General features: G+C 40.0%; 1 protein-coding gene across 2 annotated transcripts in view; it reads right to left on the reverse strand.

The window, feature by feature from the left end:
* The window catches only part of slc38a8a (solute carrier family 38 member 8a), a 36,249-nt gene extending 22,600 nt beyond the window's left edge, over nt 1-13,649 (reverse strand). Inside the window, exon 1 of one of the 2 annotated variants that reach the window (XM_039763076.1) lies at nt 13,130-13,649. In XM_039763076.1, the coding sequence (XP_039619010.1) occupies nt 13,130-13,162 (33 nt within the window). In that variant the 5' untranslated portion in view covers nt 13,163-13,649. Of the gene's footprint in view, nt 1-11,208; nt 11,515-13,129 lie in introns of those variants that run through there. The other variant, XM_039763075.1, reaches the window with a different exon arrangement.
* Between the last annotated feature and the right edge of the window lie 8,037 nt (nt 13,650-21,686).

Below are 21,686 nucleotides of genomic sequence, written 5' to 3' on the forward strand. Positions count from 1 at the left end.
GCAGACGGAGCACAGACATGGACACCTCAGGAGATAGGACTCCACAACACTTGTGAACAGCAGGCAGTCCATGTGACATTCTCAAATCCAAAACAGACCAGAAAAATAAAGTCATAAGGCAAGAAGGGTTTTGGTTTTTTGTTTTTTTTTAATTTTATAGATTTTATTGAAATCACACAACATACAAGAACAGAATTGAAAATAAATCAACCCCCACCCCTGAGAAAGAGAGCATGGGCAGCAGAATAAAACTTAAAGCTAGTAAAAAGAATTAAATAGATAAATTAATAAGTGAATATAAATGAATGGAGAAGAAAAAGAAAGAACAGGGAGAGAATCTGCTTCCTCGGTGCTCTAAGAGCTTATTCTAAAATGTTATTGATTAGATCCTGACAGGCTTTGACAAAGTTCTGCACTGATCCTCTAAGTGAGAATTTGACTTTTTCCAATTTCAAATAATATAAAACATCAGTTACCCACTGACTTAAAAGAGGTGGACTAGGATTCTCCCAGTTGAACAAAATAAGTCTGCGTGCCAATAGTGTAGTGAAGTCGATCACAGTTTGTTTGTCCTTCTCCACTTTAAGCCCGTCTGGAAGACCACCAAACACAGCTGTTAGTGGATTAGGAGGGATTGTGACACCGAGGCTCTCTGAAAGGCATTTAAAGATGTTGGTCCAGAACATGTGACCCAGTGAGGCTGGGACTTGATTGCAGCGTTCGCAGGTTGGATTTTACCCTGGAAACATTTTGGAGAGTTTGAAACGAGAGAGATGTGCTCGATATATAATTTTGAGTTGAATAATTGTATGCTTTGTGCATATGGAGCTCGAGTGAATTCTCTGCATTGCTACCTTCCACTCCTTTTCTGAGATGTTGAGTGAGAGATCCTTTTCTCACTGTACTCTGGGATCTTTGAAGGGGAGGAACAGTAAAATGGTTTTATAAATTGCAGAGATGCTGTCTAAGTCCTTGAAACTGATCAATATTTTTTCAAGCACAGAGGGAGGTGGGAGGTGAGGAAAATTAGGCAGGTTCTGTTTAACAAAGTTTTTAATTTGAAGATAGTGAAAGAAATGTGTTGCTGGAAAATTAAATTTAGAATGAAATTGTTCGTAGGATGCAAAGATGTTGTCTATGTACAGATCTCTAAGTGATTTAATCCCAAATGTTTTCCAGATATTAAAAACTGTGTACGTTTCAGGGGGTTGAAAAAGGTGGTTCTCGTGCTGAGGTGCCGCAGATAAAAGATTCTCCATCTTAAAATACTTCCTACATTGATTCCATATTCTGAGTGAGTGAAGCACAATTGGGTTATTAGTATATTGGTGATAATCTGCATTTGTTGGGGCAAAAAGCAAGGAATATAAAGAGGAACTGCAGGATTTTATTTCTATTACAGACCAAGCCAGTGTGTGTTCATCTATTTGTGTCCAGGTTTTTATAGTTTGTATGTTTGCTGCCCAGTAATAAAACTGAAGGTTAGGTAGAGCTGTGCCACCTTCCGCTTTAGGTCTTTGTAGGGTCGCTCTTTTGATTCATGGATGTTTTCAGTTCCAAATAAATGAGGCTATGGTTGAATCTAATTTCTTAAAAAATATTTATTGATGTATATTGGAATGTTTTGAAATAAAAAGAGAAGCTCAGGAAGGATATTCATCTTAACAAAGTTAATTCTTCCAGCTAAAGTGAGATGAAGGCTTGACCATCTATGCAAGTCTTAATTAATTTGTTTCATACATACAGCAAAATTTTGTTGATAAAAAGTTTTATATTTACTTGTGATGTTCACCCCGAGGTATTTAAACTGATCAGCGATGATAAAAGGGAAGGTGTCCAATCTAATATTGTGTGCTTGAAAATTCACTGAGAAGAGCGCACTTTTATTCAAATTAATTCTGAGACCAGAAATCTTTGAAAATTCTGTAAGGTGCTGTTAGGACTGCAGGCTCCGTATTTTGTGGGTCTGATATATACAGTACCAGATCATCTGCATATACAGACATTTTCTGCTCAAGTCCTTTTCTGATAATCCCCTTTATCTGATAAGCATTTTGACAGTGAGCTGCCGGTGGCTCAATGGCGATTGCAAAAAGTAGTGGTGACAAGGGGCATCCTTGTCTGGTACCTCGTTCTAGTTTAAAGTAGTCTGAATTAATGTTGTTAATACAAACTGAAGCTTCTGGATTGGTATATAGTAGTTTGATCCATGCACAAATTTGGATTTTAATACAAGGAAATAGTAATATTAAAATGGAGAACACAAAATACAAAAAAAGGAAAAAAACCAAACAACTACGTGACAGCCCGACAGGCCTAACTGTGCACATGAGGCTGCTGGTCCACTTTCCTGGTCACCTTCACTCACCTGTTGAGTCCTCTCTCAAGTCACCACTTCTTCAGGGTGTACCCAGGATTTATTTTCAGGGTCTTGAATGTCATGTAGAATCCCTGGTGTCTTATTCTTCGAGCTTCCCTTACTGGCCCCAAACGTTTCTGTACTCCCCTGCCATTGAACACCAGATGGTCATGACCACGTAAAGGCTGCCCCTAGCAGGTTTATTAGGGGGATCCCTAAAATATCAGCCGTCATTCCTTTAAAGAATCTGGCATCTTGTGAAGCCCCACTTTGTCTGATAGCACCCCCTGCTAGTTAAGATGCAAGTCACTTCACAAATTACTATCACAACATATGAAAAAAAAAAAAACCAAACATTCAATCCAAATAAATACAAATTTGGTGTAAAAGAGCATCCAAGCCCATCCCTAACAAGCTAATGGAGTTAAACCAGTTTAGCAGTGGCGTTCTCCAATAGGACCATACCAGAGTTTCCCTTTATGTGTGCAGAGTTCTCGAATGTTTACATGAACTCACCTAACAAACGTTTGTCTCTCCTTTACTACTGACTAGCAAAACATGCAAAGTTCACACACCTTTTGCATTACCAAAAAAAATGAAATGAGACTACCTTTTAGGGAGTAAATGTAACCTGACATTTTGTAGGTCTTCTCTGGCATGTGCTACGTAGCACTGATTGAGAAAAGCTCAAAGGGGAAGTGCAAACACATAATGAATAAAAATAAAATAAAATCCCAACCACTTCTAACAGGCAGCCCTCGTTTTAGTAAGGCAAGGAACTACAATCCCCAGCGCTAAACTGAAAAGTTCAGGGTATCAAGAACACTGCGGGGTCAGTTGGTCAGCCCCTCAGCTGAAATGAACCTTGCAATGCCCAGCACAGAGACACTACCACGTACTACAAGAAGCAAGACTTTCTAGAGAATTACATTAAGTACATACTAGAAAACCTAGGATTTGTGTGTTGTCCTTGTGGTTTTACCCCTAGGAGTCCAGAAACACGCAGGTTTGGTTACCTGGTAATTCCTCATTGGCCTTGTGATGCTCTTGTGCTCCCTCTAGGAAGGTACCCACCACTCCAACTCCCAGGACCCCGAATTAGATTAAGCAGGTTTGAGAACGGCAGGATCAGGATGTTCCAGAAGCCCTAAGGATAGAACCCTCATGCTCCTTTTAAGATTTGAAGGGTGCAGGCTAGCTGGGTCAAAAAATGTAAACCAATTGATGGTAAGTTGGAAGCCATCAGCCATTTTACAAGGCTCACTCACTAAAGATGGAAGATGAAATTTCACACACATCAGATTATTTAATGCAGATCAGAGCAGGGCAGTCTGGTCAAGGTGGTTTAGGGTCTCCATGCCAAAGTGAAGCAACTCCTTAAGCCCTGATAAAACTCTTTATACTTTTCTCATATCATATTCTAAAATTTACTTTAATCTTTAATGGCAATGAAACATTTTACTGTGCAGTGTTTAGGAGACCCTTAAATGGGTTTGTGTGATTTTCATTATTTCTCCAAAATGCTACACAATCCACAGTATGAGGCATCCATCAGTATGGCGTTATTTCAGTGCCACTATTCTGAGCGCACGTAAAAAAAGATTGCAAGTGCAAGTGTTGCATTTTGAGGAGAAATTTATTTTGAGCGTACAAAAGCTGAATTTGAGTGAACAAAATTCATGGCTGCGTGCAAAAAATGTATTTCAGTGTTTGCGCTTATCCATATACACACACACAATAGCACCCCCTCTCGCTCAGTTTTTTCATTTGCGCTTGCTCGCAATGTGTTGCTTGCGCTCACAACATTCTCTGCTGCGAGCGCTCAACTCTCTGTACACCGTTATAAGTGTGCCACAAAAGTGTGCTCAGAATAGTGGCACTGAAATAACGCCATACATCAGAAACCGCCTCTGGCCTGAACGTCAGGTTGCAAAGATCAGCAAATCGCCACTGCATGGCAGCTGCCATCCTCCACCATTACTTAATTATCAGGTCAGTGTGAGAAGAGAAGCCGCATTCGCACCTCGGTGAGGTCGGCAAATACTCCTTATCTGGTACACGCTACTTTAGGTTAGCAGTTTGACCCGTGTGTGACCCTCCACAAACCCCCCCAACACACACACTCTTGTCGCGTTAGCTCAATGCAATCTCGTCCGTGGACAGCACTGACACCCGTCTGAAAATCAGAGCCCTGCAAACCCTTCAGATGTCCGCCTTATGGAGCCATGGGCACCGCACACGTAATTAGCGGGGTCCTTTGCGCTTTCCTTTTTAATTAAATTAGATGTGGGATTCAGCGAATTTTCTTTTTAGTTCTACCCCATGGTGTCGGTTTAAATAATTTAATCTCATTGTTTTATGCACTTTGATACGACTGTGTATTTAATTTGCTTTTGTAAATTCCATAAAAGGCTTAGGCGTTGTCCAATTATGATTGGCGTTCCAGAAGGATTTCAGTTATACACAATTAGTTTAATTGAGCAGATCAAGAAGACCTGGACGTGGCCTGCGTTATAATGTGCAACAAGATTCCGTTTAAAAATCAGGAATAAACTGGTATTTCAGAAATCCAGTATCAGTTCTTCGTTTGTTAATGGAATGTCACCGAGTCATATAAAAGGTTTCTTTCTGGAGCCTTCATGCTGATAGTTCTTTCTGGGAACTAAAAATGCTTCCTTATAGCGAAAGGGCCGCTCTGGTATTTTTAACTTTAAAAGTGCAGGGACAATCTTAACGATGCCGGTCTCTAATATTCATATAAAGACGGGTCTGTGGCAGTGTCAGTTACGATATGAAAGGGGGGGTCAAAGCCAAAAGAACCGATTTTACATGTAAAGAACCCTTTAGAGTGGCATCACTACATGTACGCGTATCGCGTTGGACCCCTCAACTCAACTGGGGCTGTTGGGCGTTGTCTTCGTAGGAAAACCCCACGGAGAACAGACGTTAAATCCCCAGGGACAGGACTTCAGCAGTCGAGATTAAATCGCAGTTTAAGAGGATTTTATGTTTTCCTTTTTTGTCTGCAATAAATCTAAAAAGAAAAGCACATAAAGACGCTGCGGGATTAGCGGCATTATTTATTGATCCTGAATTTATCTTTATTACTAAGGCTGCTAATAAGGTGTTAATTAGCAATATCCTAGAAGGAAGGCAGAGTCATTAGACGATTGGAACTAAAAATACAGCAAGACTGGCCCGGAGACCGATTATCTTCACGAATAACACACTCAAATGCACGAGGGGCAGTTAGCGCAGGTCTCCAAATGACAGAATGATTAACTCTATTAATCCGAAAATCCCTCGGCTAAAAGAAAGCAGCAAAAAAAAAAAAAAAAATACACCGCGTCGAATCAATGAGAAATTGAATGCATTTATTGGAAAAAAAGATTGAGAACCAAATTAGATAGGTAGGCCTACATGTGGTATTTACATACGGTCCAGTACGACTTTCACAATTTCAATGAAGTCGTTGAACGCGAAGCAAAACCTTACAAAAAACGGAAGAAGTGCGGAGGCGCAGAAACTCAAATGTGTGTGACGGAGAGCGGACTATCTGGGAAAAGTCTGAAACCTCCAAGTACAGACTCGGGCAAACGGGACTCCTCAAATTGGAATACGAAAAAGTCTGATTTGGAGTAAACCACCTTAATCCGGTCTGCTCAAAAGAAATGGAATGATATACTTCATTAGATTGAAGTTCACAAGCTGTGCCAGATATTTGAAAAATTTAGAATGTGCTTCAGTTTAAAAGTCTAAATGTCCTCAATTGTAATAGAAATGTGTCATTTTTTGACCCTCTGATAGAGATCCATAGAGACCTAGATCACTAATTATGCATAAAAATAACATCATATTCATAAACAAACACTGACCTTTAAATAGCAATGTTTCATGTGCCTAGAGAGTGGCTCTGCAGGGGCGGCCTTGGGCACGTGCAAACTGGGCACCTGCACAGGGCCGCCAAGCCAATAGGCCTATATATTGAATATAAAACAGAAAGAGAAAATAACGACACAACTGACAGCTGAAGCGGAGCTAGTGCAATTGGGTGAGTCGTCTTACAAGTTAATGTTTCGCCTAGTTTTAATAAAGCATTATAGTGTTAGCGCAATAGTCATACTGCATATCTGGTCGGAAAGGGGACACAAGACGTTCGCATACCCATTCTAAGCAAAATGAAGAGATTTCGAGTACACGAATCTGGTTATTCGAAACGAAAGAGAAAGGCGGCTTAGGAGGCTTTCATTGCGTCACAGGAAGGTGCAATGCCGAACTTTATCATAAGTTAAACTCTTGTGTCACGAGCACGAGGCGGCAATGCAGTGTCCGCCGTGCATAAGATACCATATTGACATTGGCGGGCGAAGGGGCCACCACGAGCCTAGAGACGGCCCTGGGCTCTGAGAGGGCAAGGACCACTGGTTAAAGAATCAAATATCAAAAATATTCAATCAATCATATGTGTGATCAGCAACCTTCGAAATAGCACAAAATAACATTTCACAAACTTATATTTTCACTTGCCTAGTGTTTAAAGCTTTAGACCTATCATCTTAAAAATAAAAGGTGCCAAAGTGGTTCATAACAATGCCAGTGGGGAACTATTATTGGTTTCCATATGAGCCATCGTGAAGGGTCTAGAAAGAACAATTATTTAGACTCCATAAATAACAGCTTTGTAGAATACAAATGGCTTCATGAGTTTAAAAGGACGATTGCTGTATACAGTTTTAAATGTTCTTTCTTTGGGAGTATCCTGCTAGGCCACCTACTATACATTGAACATCTCAGTTTTGCCCACATATTAGAAACCTCTTCAAAGCACAAAGAATTATCATTGTCACATGCAAACAATCCTACCCAAAATAAAATGGTCCTTCATCAAGTAATGGCATTATGAGGAACCACACAACCCAGAACCATTATTTTTTAGATAGATAGATAGGTAGTGTGTAAAGTCTGCACAGGTTTTCCTTCTCTAATGGCCCTAACATGTGGCCTGATTGTTTCAATTCATGGTCTCCTTGACAAAGCAGCAACCAACTATGGACAGAGCAACAGGCGATAACAATTTAGAATTCAACTGAACATGGAAGTCTTTGGGATGTGGGAGGGAGACATTAATAAATGAAGGAAAGCCCAAAATGAGATAGGAAGAACATGGCAGCTCTGCATACTGACGGAACGTGGGTTTAAAATTCAACTTTGGGTCTGTAAAACAAGGGTCCAGCAGGGGCCCACAATTTCCATTTCTCTCCATAAAGCTGAATTAAGCAGGTTTGAGTACTGGTGCAAACAAGTGCCACAAGATGCGGTTTTAGGTTAGCATCGCAGATGTCAAAACATGAAGTGGCCAGTCATTGATTTAATATGGCTGTGTAGTGTGGGCAGAACACAATGTCCTCACATGGGCACACTATGAAACGAGAGCACATCTTCTTTGGCAGCCAGTACTGGGAGTGGACAGACATTTAGACAATGAAACAATATACCATTCTGAGCTGGGGGACACTACAACCACAGTTGAAACTCTGTTGTCTATGCATCACACAGAAGGTCACACGAAGGCTCACTCCCGGCCTGAATTAACTTCTAATTTATGTGGCCAGCACCACGGCTCAGTATTTAGCGCTGCAGTGGACAGCTCCGAGTGAGTACACATCTTCAAATCTGTGGAAAGTTGCCTATGGGAAGCTTGTGTGTTCTCCTTGTTTTCCAGTTACTTTCAAATGTTGGCCCCTGCATATTATCAAGTAAAAATGTTTGCAAGAGTGAAAATGAAATGCCACAGTGTGCAATGCTGGCTCCTGCTGTCATCAGGTTGAACAGATAAGTGAATTACACAGGTTCAAAAATTAATGGATGCACCATTGATAAAGAAGGCCATCTTAAAGGATTCTACCAGTTAAACTGTTCTTTTATAAATGCGCAGATCACAAGAAATTATTTTGATCAGTCATACAATTACAGACCAATGACTTAAAGCCCTGTCTTTTGCCTTCAGGCCATTCTACAGGTACATACCTAGAATAAATGAATAAAGCATACAAATGTAAAACTGGACCTTTTTGATTGCACACTTCACTCCCCGTTTTGGTCGGATATTTCTCAAGTCCCGGCTGCTCCACTCCTGCTGGTATTACGTCTCCCAGTCACTGACCTGCACATGGTGCTACACCATAAAAAATGTTTACTTAAGAAAATTACCTTTTTAAAATTATGCAAGATGTTTAAAACGAGCAGAGTCATTATCATCATCATTTGTTGTGACATGCAGTTTGGTGTATCGAGCCCTCTGCTTTGTCTGGTTTATCCGATCTCCAATAATTTGAACTGATCACATAACATTTCCAGCTCTGGTTTGTAAAGGGCCAGCACACCTCAGGGCCCAGCTCAAGGACAATACACATATTTAAATAAACTTCAAATTTAATGAGAGGTCATTGATAATGAAAGAATTAAGATCTTTATTGATGCTGATGTACACAAAACATAAATGGTTTTTGGTTTAAAAATGCACTTGTTTGAGCAATGATCATTCTTGTGTTATGCTGAATTACATCCATCCATACATCAAATGTCTAACCCCATGTATTCAGAAGAGGGTTGCAGGGAAGCTGGAGCCTATCCAAGCAAGTACTGGGTTTAAAGCAGGGGCAAACACATATGAGGGACAATTGGGCATCATCAGTATAAATAAATCTACATGTCTTTGGACTGTGCAAGGAAACCACTGGCCAAGCCCGACGCAGGGCGCACCCGAAACACGAACTTGGCTCTTCATGTTGCAAGGAATCAGCACAACCACTACGCCACCATACGGCGCGAATGAAAGGATACATTCTTGCAGTGAGTTACCAGTTGTTCATTCATACACCCGGGTCAACTTAGTTGTGTTGAGCTAGTTGTTAGAGGCAGGAACCTGGCCTAGAAAAAGACTGAGTGCAAGGCAAGATGCAAGCCTGCATGTTCGGCTAGTAAACCGCAAGGTCTCTTCACGCACACACCCGCATTTACACTCGCACACGTCTCGGGCTGGTTAGGGGTTGCAGATTAGCATGCCAGTCTTCACGATGAATGGAATTTTCCCAGTAGAACTAAATGCGCGTGTGGGCTTGTTAAACTGGTAAAATGGATTTAAAAAACGAGTTAAACGTTAATAGAGTATTGATGAGCAGTATTATCGCACAATCCACAAAACGTACACACACCTTTAGCACTTAAATATCCGATTGAGCGTGAGCTTCACTCATCTGATATGCACAAATATTCTTTTTAACACACTACTTCAGGCCAGGGTGGTGGAGGACCTGCGCCTCTCCCGGCTTCGTCGTGTACAAAAACCCAGCGCTATACACCCATCACAGATATTAAAAATGCATTCTCTAAATTGTACTGGTAGCTGTTGCATGAACGTCTGTCCATCTTGATCGATGAAATGCACCGTTTTGTAATGGTGGTGTAAAACTCATGACTCTCTCTTTGTTTTCTGCATGATTTCTCCTATGACCGCCGCACCTTTTCTAAAAACGATGCCATTGTTGGGTGTGGCAGGCTGTCGATGTCAACACAGGTGAATGATCCCGTTTTTGGGGGTTCTGGCCTTCGAATATTCGAGGGTAAGAGATGACTGAATTAGGAACATTTCCACAGTTAAAAAAAATAACTTGGATTCGATTGTTTTCCGTATAAAATCCTTTAGGTCTCTGCCAAAGCTGTTTCACCCATGTACTGTATTCTCTGTGGAGTCTGTATATCCTCCAAATAAGACTTGACGTACATCCACAATGGAAGTAATCGGACTCCACGCCGACGAGTTTCGTGAAGAACTAGCGCCCAGTTCATGAGAATATTTTAAGTGTTTTGCGGGCTAAGGCTATCGGCGAACCTAAATTGGAGAAATCCGGTCAAACATTCTACGGCTGAATGCATGTTGTAAATCACGCAGAACTTTGCGACTGGTCGGTATACCGTAAATGGACGCCTCTCTGACCCCAGAATACCCAAAGGTGTACCGATATACTGTAGGTGTAAACTGCACAAACGATATCTCCGATTAAGACTTCTACAGGCACCTCATCAACACCGCAGCTACCATTCAGCTCCTGTCCTAGTCCTCCATCCGAATCGCGAATGTGAAGTTGGCTTGTTGACATCCCCCTGTTGCCAACTATTCACGAAAGTGATCTGCGAGACAAGCGCCCAGTCTGCCGCCTCCACTTTGTCCATGAGATCACGGGTGAAAAGGAAAACATAAGGATGTAAGATCTGTTAAAATGGGTGATATGCTCGCTGTAATCCCCATCAGATCTCCTCCTCCAGAATGCCACACATCCCCATTATACACCCTGCAGCACCCAACGCTATCAACTGTCTGATCGTGGGAAGACGCACATTTTAAAGCACGTTAAATCAATTTACCCAATTTCCAAAAGATCGCCAAAATCTCTTTAAATTTACTTTAATTAGTTTTACATAAGCTCATCCAATGTAGTGCCACGTATATTCAGAAAAGGTCAATGGAACTAATATGTTTGTCCTTCTCTTTTCACTCGCTTATCTCGGTTTATTGTGGTTGAAAATGTGTAATGCAGGTGACGCTTTAGCTGAACTCTCAAATATTCCCACCAAGCATTCGCACGCATGCGCATACACAACTTTTTAATATAAAGCTCTTAAATCTTAAGGTTACACAAACAATTTTGATTATCATATGCTTTGAACAATGGTGCATTTAAAAATACAAAAAAGCTGCAGTTACATTTTGCTGATCCAAATTCAAGCATGAACCAATCCTGCTTGATTGATGGCCGATTATGCGTCAATTACACAAATTGGGTACTTACCAGCTCGACACCAAGGGCGGTATGAACTCCGCCGGCCCGGTTGAAGGCCCAAGGGAAGTTGAGCAATCCGGCCCCCAAGGCCGACTTGAGCATAATGAAGACTGCTCCGGAGGAGGACAGGCCTGGTCCGTCCCAATCCAGCGCCGGTTTGGCTAGTAGGCTGATGCTCTCCCTCGCCAGCTCCTCCATTGCTCACTTCGCTTGGCTCCTCGCTTACAAATCTATCAGGCTGCAGGGTCTGTCGAAACTTTGTAGCTCAACTTGTCAGCCCACCTCTGCACTCCGGGCCCACGGGGGGGTGGGCAAGTTTTTGCATATCTCAAAAGGGACTCCGTCATCAAGGAGGTGCGATGTCACTTCGATTGTTTAATTACAGAGTCAAAAAAGACCACTCACATAGAGTTACGAATCAAGCAGACCAGCGCTAATCAGTCAGCTAAGAGCCATGAAAAGTCCAACGTTCTGTTGCACCATTTGTGTAATTATAATGGATCAATTTCCAGTCGCAATTTAACAGGGTAGAAAACTGCGGCACAAACTCGGGAGAACCTGCCAACTCCACACTGGAGCCAGCATTTGAACCCTGGGCTTTGGACCAGCGAGATTGCATCTTTAACGTCTGTGCTGTCGCCAATTATTTTTGTAATCTTATACACTTTGTTCAGTTATTGTTCCTTAATCAAAAGCTGTCTGAATCTAGCAACATCTTTGCATTCTCCAGAATGCCATTTTTAGCTTGTGTTTCTAGGAAAATGATGCTTAATTGTTCTGGTCCTATAATCACAACTCTTTGAAGTTTAGAAAACCTTTTTTTTTAACTGTAAGGTGCATCATTTTATAACGTGGAAATAAGGCTGATTGTTCATCCTAAACAGACCCCTGATGTGTGTAAGTGGAACTTGTGATGCCCCGGCAATTTTTTCCGCCATGTGCCCATAGCATTGAAGCCTGGTATAACCCTCTGTCGTATTAAGAAAGTCTCGTAATGTTATAGTCTGTTATTTTAGTAAAAAGTTTTTCATACTGTGACTAATTTCCTGTTCATGCCCTTGATTATCAAACTGATCAAGGGTGACGTTCTGTTGGATAAAAACAGATCAAGCTACTTAAAGATCTACTGTACATGTCACAAGGTATATTTTGAAAATCAGCCTGAAACTTTCATGGAAGCCATTGAAGAGACATTAGAAGAGGAGTTACACGGTTACACTTCCTAATCCTGGAAATAAACCTCATGGCATATTTTAAGTAATTAAAGTAGCAGTTTAAACTGCTTTTCCAGTAGTCCGATCCTTTTGAAATGAACGCATGAGTTTTCTGTATCTGCAATTTCTCATTATTCAACTGCCCACTCAGTTTAATTGCTGGTCAAGCTAACTCCTACTGAAGCTATGGTTAGATAATTGGGATTAAGCATTTGAAGTAATCAAGTGTTTTCTTCAATTTAATGATTTTACAAATCACATAATTAGTGCCAATATTTTCCAATTGTCTTTCTTGTTAAAACTGCGATGTAAATTGCCTGGCATCTTTCTTATTTTCTCATTCATGCTCTCATCCTGTTGTATTTATCCCATGTTCATCTGCATTTTGTTCCACCTGTGATTTTTGACTATGTCTGGCTATAATTCTACATTCAACTTTGTGTTTAGTTATTTTGACATATTTCTTAATGGAAGCTCCAGAATTTCATAAATATGTGGGTCTTTATTTCTCACGAGTGATTCAAAAACTTTTATACTACTGTTAAAGGCCAAAGGGAAGTTGATCATTTATCTATTTACATAAATACATACTTATATTTATTTTAAAAACATAATTTTGTAAACGGCTTCATACGAGTTTTTTTCATCGTTTAATTTGAATGGATTTATGCTAACACTAATCCATTTGCAAAAGGTGAAAATAACTGACTGCCTACCTTTGTGAGAATACGTTCGAGACACGGGCACATCTCAGATAATAACCGTTATCACTGAGGCCAGTAAAGGCAATGGCATTCCTTGTGAGGTGTGCATTTAGAAAGCACCTCTCCGTTAGTTTGTACGTGACTTGCATGCCTAATCGTACATTTCCAGTCATGAATCCAAGAGTGAATCTGCCCTCAGTCACGTTATCACCAAAATGCCTGCCTTTTTTGGAGCAAAAAGAAAAAAAAGGAATACTGTCTTTCGACCTCCTGTATTCCAGCCACCTACTGCTATCTGCTCTGCGGCATTTTAAACAGCGGGGTTTTCACTCCTCATTTGGGCATCACCGAAATTTCCAGACTCAGAAACGCTTTGCAGTTCTGTTGGTTTCCTTTTGCTAGCACAACCTAAGAGGTTGTTTGTCGAGATATCGTTCACGTTAATCTTGTCTCGTTCACATTTCTTCAACAGGACATTCATTCCACATAACTAGCAAATCCCAAATTCAACCATCCATTTCAAACACGTAGCCTAGTGAAGCCGCTTGAGGCTATCCCAGCATGCATCAGGCGCCAGGCGGGAACAACACCTGGATTGTGCGCCAGTCCATTGTACGGTGCGCGCGTGCACATACAAACACACGCAGACATACACACACGTGCGCGCGCAAACACACACACAAACGTTTACCGTACTAAGTAGGGACTGTCATTCTACACATGCAAAGTGGGGACCATAGTTTCCAAACACTTTCATGTAACAAAGCAATTCTAGAAAGTTTTGTTCTAAGGTTAGGACTGATAAAATTACATTTTAATGTTGAAGAGCAAAATGACAGGTGAGGACCTCAACTACTGTGAACTCGTATAGCCTGTTTTACATTAGATGTGGTTATTTCACTCATAATGTTTCATCTGTTATGTAGCTTTTATTACTCTGTATCAGCAGAAACGCACATGAAATTCTTTACAAAAGAATGCAAACATTTTCACTTATTTATTTATAAGTAAAAACACTTGATTCTCATCTATATACAAGTTACAATTATAAAAGCAGTCGTTTAGCTGCTAATTAGTTTATATTTAGTATTCTAAAAGTTGATTTTTAAAAAATATTCAGTATGATGTGCAGGCTTTATTTTATTTATCTTATACTGTTATTTATTTATTGCTACTCCATCCTATCTAACCTTGGTCCTTATTTTTATGAAGCTGCTTTACTCGGCTGTGGCGACGTAGCCGGATTTACTAGTCAGACTATTCTTATGGAACACTCATATATTTGTCTAGGAAAAAAAAAGTTTGTTCTATTATTTGTTTGTACATACAGTGTTGTGTAAATGTCACGCTACACTATGCGATGATCACTCTCTGGTCTCCAGTCATTTGTTTGACAGAAAGGATTTGTATATTATACATATCAATTTTCTGATGATTTAGTGTTAATAGCACTTGTAATATTTCCCACACTGGTTGATATATTGGTTATATGGTTTGCTGCAATTCATTATAAATTGGATTTGTGTATTTAGACATTGTTAGAGGATGCCATTTTTGGCAATTCCTTCCTCACCTTTTCTGCCCATTACAGCATTCGTTTAAAAAATAAACCTTTTATCTATAAAGATTCTACATTTGCTTTTTGTCACTAGGGTTTTGACAATTTTCCCCCTCTAGTGGGCATTCTCAGGGTGTTTTTAAGACTTTTGTGCTCAGAAACTCCACGTTCATGACATTCAATTCCCAGCATTCTTACTGAAGCCAGAACATGAGAGGCCAAAGAAACCAGAAAAATCAAAAAAAGATAAAAATCTGCACAGTTAACTTTTCAAATACAGAAGAGATTGCCAAATTTATGAATAAACTCATAACCAACTATGACCAAAGAAAGCAGTGGAATGATTTCTCAAGTTAAAAGAAACATACTGCGCTTAAAAGACAATTTGAAATCATTCAATCTTAAAGTCTCAGAGAAAGCCAAAGATGCTTATCACTGAACGTATAAAAATAAAAATCAAATTGACAATAAAACCAAACCCAAAACTGGATACATCAAAGTTAATTCCATTATCACGAAAATTATATTAAAGTACCTAAGACACAATGAGAAAGTAAGTGAGCAAAAAATAGCCCAAGATTGCTTCTTAACTAACCATCCATTTTTCACCAAAGCTGTAGTTGATTATTTTGGACCTTTTCAAGTTAAAAAAGAGGTATGGAGTAATTTTCACTTCTTTAATAATTAAGAACTGTACACATCGATGTTGCTCATGGCCTCAACACTGATTTGTGCATCGAAGCCATGTGTTGATTCATTTGTAGAAGACGACAAGTAAAAATTGTAAACTCAGATAAAGGAACAAACTTTGTTGGGACGGAAAGAAAACAATATGAAGCAGTTAAAACATTGACCAAGGAAAAATATGCAATGCTGTGAAGAAAAAAATTAATCAAATAGATTTTCAGTCCACTATCAGTCTCTCATCATGGGGGCGTAAGGGAAAGACAAATTAGAAGCATGAGAAAGATTCTAAACTCAGTACTCGACCAACAAACACCGTGATACGTGAATCTCAATCAAGCATAAATAGATGCGTTTCTGCTGTTACATAAGTAACATAAGTAACATGATAATTATATTTGAATACTAACCCTCACCTATTCTGTTTCTTTTCTCGGTACCCAAATGTGGCAATTGGTGCCACGGCCCACTTGCCAAGTTGTTTGCCTGCCTATGGTAAAGTCATTCCTGATGGAGGATCACAGGAATCATGGGAAAGAGGGGTCCTTTCATCAGAGCAACGTTTCAGCCGTGGCATGGCCAAATGGGGATGCAGCTAGATGGATGAGGTCTCCAGGACTCTAAAAATATCCAAACCTAATTATGTTATATCATTTACTGTTAAACCGTACTTCTAAAATTTTTATTATGCTGTATTAAGGAATTGTTCTGTTCTGTGTATTGTATTGTATTGACCCCCTACTTTTGACACCCACTGCACGCCCAACCTACCTGGAAAGGGGTCTCTCTTTGAACTGCCTTTCCCGAGGTTTCTTCCATTTTTCCCTAAAAGGTTTTTTTGGGAGTTTTTCCTTGTCTTCTCAGAGAGTCAAGGCTGGGGGGCTGTCAAAAGGCAGGGCCTGTTAAAGCCAATTGCGGCACTTCCTGTGTGATTTTGGGCTATACAAAAATAAACTGTATTTTATTGTATTGTATTGTATAGAATACTAGACAATGTATGCAAATCCTTCTATATAAAAGTGGTCGGGATTGTCCTCCCGTCCCGTGAGTGCAAAGCAGGCGCAGAGTTTCACACACGCCCCATCCATTATGCAATGCATGATGGGATTTGTAGTTTCGTTTTTCCAGGTAAAAGATGATTTTCTATTCCAGACTATGCGATATCTTCTTCTTCTTTCTTACTATATAAAAGCGGTCAGGATTGTCCTTCCGTCCCGTGAGTGGAAAGCGTAGCGGTATTCCGCTTATCACAGACTTACTACTTGCAGCTTGCGGTACAAAGCAACATGATGTGAGCAGAGTTCTGATGCTCCCATCGTTCCCTTGCTTTTGTGCGTGAAGCGCTGGAAAAATAGACAAAATTATGTCTCTGGAAATAATTAATGTTGATGGAGTACAAATGCCTCACCGCGTAGTAAATATCAGGGGGGTTCAAAAGGGCGACCTCAATATAGAAAAAAAGTTTACATTTCATCACAAAAATAACAGAAACTACGAGTATTAAAGTAATACCGCTCAAATGCAATATAACCAAATTAATGAGTTTGTATAAAATATCAAATTGATCTACATATTGAATCGCCTTAAGAAGTGGTCAACTTAAAAGTCGGTCGCCTTAAAATGCGTGTCAGCCTAGTACAGGAATAAACTGTGAACTTTTTGCCATAAAACTGTGTGTGTGTTCAATATGTGCAATTGTGTGTGTATGTTACTCAGTACCTGCAAATCCATTTCAGTATTGCTGTACTCAAATCTTTTCTTCTCCCTAAAAGGTGCCTCACTCATTGCCAAGTAGCATGCTGCATCAGTTCTTTTGTCTTTACAAAGTAAGACCACCGTTCATTCTCGATTTGTATACATAGTAAGGTCTGCTGTGTTTATGGATGCACTGAAAGCAAGCCGCTTCAATCACATCTCACTCACTCCGTCCACAATTTGCCATCTCATGTTTTCTTCTTTCCCCGCTTCAAACTGATGCTGACGATGTGCTTTTAATTCCATGTTCTATGAAAACACTGCAATGGGGTTGCGTAGTATACTGGTACTAAAAAAGTACCATCAAACCCGGTTTTAAAACAATATGGTACTAGCATTTTGGAAATTTCAGCACCAGAAGTTAACAGGAAGATGTGCTGTAAAGTCAGTGTGGCACACAATCCCTCGCCCCTCAATGCACTACAGCAGTGATTCTTAAACTAGGAGTCACAAATGTCTCTACATGTGCAGTAAAATTACAAACATTCATCCAAGTGTGAATCCTGTACCGAATGATAAGCCTGTCTTTACTAATTGTACTTTCTTACTGCAGCAGTATGTGAAATAACCTCATTGAGCATCATGGAGTGCTTTTGTTGCTGAGGGATTAAAATACAATATTCCTAATCTCCCATCTGACATTCTATTAAACAATCTGACCGAGAGCAAAGATGCATATAAGAAAGGGATAGAGAGGAGCTACTGACATACAAACGTGTGAGGTGAACAGACTGAGGTGCTAGATTTAAATGTCATAGTAAAAATAACAGGTGTGGGACAAGAAGGTGACAATTTTAATGATATTGTGAATGGCAAGTGAATTTAGTGGGAGTATATATATATAGTGCCATGCCAGGTGTTTAAAAATCTGAGGTTTTTAGTTAGACTCATAATATCTAACTTGTGTGTTTATGTTAGATAAGATGTAACTTTTATGTGAATAAATTGTGTAACCACGACTATAGCTATACTATATAGGGCTTCTGATTGTGTGCATTTGGGCAAGAGTTTGGAAAAAGGTTTAAATAAAGTTAAATGCAGGCACAGGGAAAGAAATGCTGATAAGCTGGCAGTTTAGCTCAACGGTGACATCACACTATCAGGGAGAGCCAAGGATAGAGGAGCAGATACAAGTAAATGAAGACAAGTTCTCAAGGGTCCAGTGAGAAAGGTAAAAGAGACAGTAGATCTAGTATGAGATAATTTAAGGAAAGGGATCCACAAGGTCTATTTTTTTTTTTTTAAACATTTGATAACAAATTGAGGGGAATAAAAATGTATTTTAACACAGCACATGCAAACAGAAATGCTAATACAGAAAACTGTGGGAAAAATATGCAAATGTACAGCAAATCTTAGGAAGAAATGCTTACCTGTTATTTTTAAGCTCAGATAAGCTAAACATTCTGTATATGACTGTAATGAAACGTGAATGGGGCTTTTGGGGACTTTGTAATTTAACTTGTGTGTTTCCTGCGGTGGCGCCCTGCCCGGGGTTTGTTCCTGCCTTGCGCCCTGTGTTGGCTGGGATTGGCTCCAGCAGACCCCCATGACCCTGTAGTTAGGATACAGGGGGTCGGGTAATGGATGGATGGATTTTACTTCCTCACTGCAATACCTAGTTAGCCATTGACTCCTTCACACACCCGCATTCAGACCTTTTCTAGGCCAATTTATACAGGTGAGTGAATTCGTCTCTTAAAGAAACAACACCCACCTTATTCACAAACCATGTGTTACTATTCGGACCATCCTTCTGTATTTATTAATCCTACACATTCTACACCCATCCACTTATGGAATAGATTAAGTTTAAATAATAAATGTGGGTTAGAGGCTCCAAGCAATTATTTACAATCTGATTTTCAAGGGGCTCTGAATTTTCCACTACAACAGTGCCACTGGCCACGGGATTTATCGTAAAACTGAAGCAACTGGTATATAATTTGTTTTTTTACACCTGTATGTAGAAGTCAAACTTTACAAAATGCAATTTAGATGCATACCGTTGATGTATGCCTAAAACAGAAAATTTCAATAACCAGAAGAATTCAAAGGAAAGCCATAATATGTAACAAAGTTTATACGGTGAGGAGGATTTATCTGTTTTTTGCATCAGTACTGCTTCGGTGCCAGTACTGCCATCTGAAAGCTGATACTGGTATCAATGTCAAAATCTGAGTACCTATCCAACACTAGTTCATATCTATCCATCCATCATCCAACCCGCTATATCCTAACTACAGGGTCACAGGGGTCTGCTGGAGCCAATCCCAGCCAACACAGGGTGCAAGGCAGGAAACAAATCCTGGGTAGGGCGCCAGCCCACCGCAGGGCACACACACCAAGCACACACCAGGGACAATTTAGGATCGCCAATCCACCTAACCTGCATGTCTTTGGACTGTGGGAGGAAACCCACACAGACACGGGGAGAACATGCAAACTCCACGCAGGGAGGAACCGTGAAGTGAACCCAGGTCTCCTAACTGCAAGGCAGCAGCGCTACCCACTGCGCCACCGTGCCACCCATTCATATACTTATTTCTTCATTTTAGTAAACTGAAATAACTGGAACACCCAGAAGTTTTCAGTTTAGCCTAGTGTCTTTTTTAATTCATGTACTACATAATAAGAGTAATTATAAGTGATTTTATTGTGCGATTATATTGCATACGGTCTGGAGGAGAGGGAAACAGCAATTCACATTTTGGTATAAACACACAATAACCTTGATAAAGGTGGCTAGCTTGTATTTTTAAAGTGAAAAAAATGTGAACATGGTCAGAGATGAGAGATAGTGATTCACTCCTGGGTACCAGTTCCATGACATTGATTGTGGTGGTAATTGGTGGTCCTTCATGTTAAAAAGCAAAAGTATCATTTTACACATTTTAGAAGTGCTGAGTTACAACAACATGAGCATTTACAGTGCAGCAAACTAGGAAAAGTCAAGGACGGTCAAGAGCAAGACACACACACACTAAGAAATAAAATAAACATTTTAAAACAAAAGGCCATTTGTTGTCAGCCATGGAGCTTCTAGTCTTAAGAGCATATTTGCAAATACACTAGTGACAAGACATCCCTCCCTTTTCAGTCACATCACAATAATCTTTTTAAAAAAAGACCTGCCACACAGCAGCCATCTGCCCTATCCCTTGATAGAACCTTGAGCCTTTCAGTTACAACCAGATCTCTGACAGTGACCAGGATTAACTGGGGCGCACTGTAATTCAAAGAACAAAAGATGACAACCAGATAGAAACGTCTACAGATTAGCAGGACCTAGTCAAAGATAATACCAGGGCCGCCCTCTTTCCTACAGAGACACAGCCGTAAAGAGCAAGGACTGAAATGACTTTCTGCCCTCAGGTGTGAGTTTCATAAAAAGCCAGACATGAGAGACTACTACTCTTCTTTCATGAAGAAAATATTTGAGAATGTCATGCAGCGATAGCTCCCATCCTTAAGGTCACTGAGGCATGCTGGTACCTCCCAATGTGTGATTGGTAGATTACTTCAGAGGGGTAACTCTTCCATTTTTTAAGTGTCCACTGAGTTAAACACCCACATTTTTCCAAGCAATGACCATCTCAGATGGAATTGTGCACGAAATACGGCACATTTTAAAATTTCCACTCAAATAGGCAAAACCACCCATTCTTTGCCTTTGTACCTTAAAGTCAGTCTGGCTTGTGTGGTGTGATTACTTTTACAAAGGCAACATGCAGCAGTTAGTACTTTTGACTCATTAAGTGACTTTGGCAAAACTCCTATTTCTCAGTCTCTTCTCTTCTTGTCTTTGTGCAATCTCTTGGTAAATCCAGCACATCTACAGGTCAGTATTAACAGTGTGACATATCTTAGTGACGTGTCACGCCTTGTGGTCAAACTCTTGTACTGACTGATTTGTGACTTTGTCTACAGTGAAGTAACTTTCAAACGTTTCTAGGCCTTAACCCACTCTGCTGCTTTTTCTTCTTCTTCTTCTTTCTTTTACTTCACATTGTGACCGAGTCTGTTAACATCTAGCATTCACTTTGCTCTCTCTTTTCCTTTGTAGCTCAGTCTTTCTTAACACAATAAACATTACTACAATGCTGCAAAAACCCTTTAACATAAAAAAGTGATATAAATGCACTGAAAAATCTATTAGTACAAAGACCAAGAACCAAAAACTGCAAATAAAATAAAATTTGCCCACAGATAAAATCAAGAAAAACTATAAGCTTTCCTCAATTGCTTGACGACAGTACACAGTACACACGTGAAAACACGTTCTTATAAATCCAAGCTGTAAAAGCAGTACTTTTTTTCTGCTACTTTCTCTGATGTAGGCAACCGAAGATGCGAGTCTGTTGGAATAAAAGGGAAGAAAATAAAGGCTTTCATTTTGGGACAAACTAACCTTTTGTTTTCATTTCAACTACTTTCTTGTTTTGTGTTTGTTCTTGTCCTACTAGCCATCTTCTGGCAAGTGGCAGCTCTACTGTTCCCGTCCCAGTGAGTGGCAGCTGTTCTAAGAGATTTTCTGTGTCTGTCTGATAATTTTCAGTGAAGCCAAGCCTA

Source organism: Polypterus senegalus, chromosome 9, assembly GCF_016835505.1.
Source record: "Polypterus senegalus isolate Bchr_013 chromosome 9, ASM1683550v1, whole genome shotgun sequence".
In the NCBI taxonomy this organism is placed as follows: domain Eukaryota; kingdom Metazoa; phylum Chordata; class Cladistia; order Polypteriformes; family Polypteridae; genus Polypterus; species Polypterus senegalus.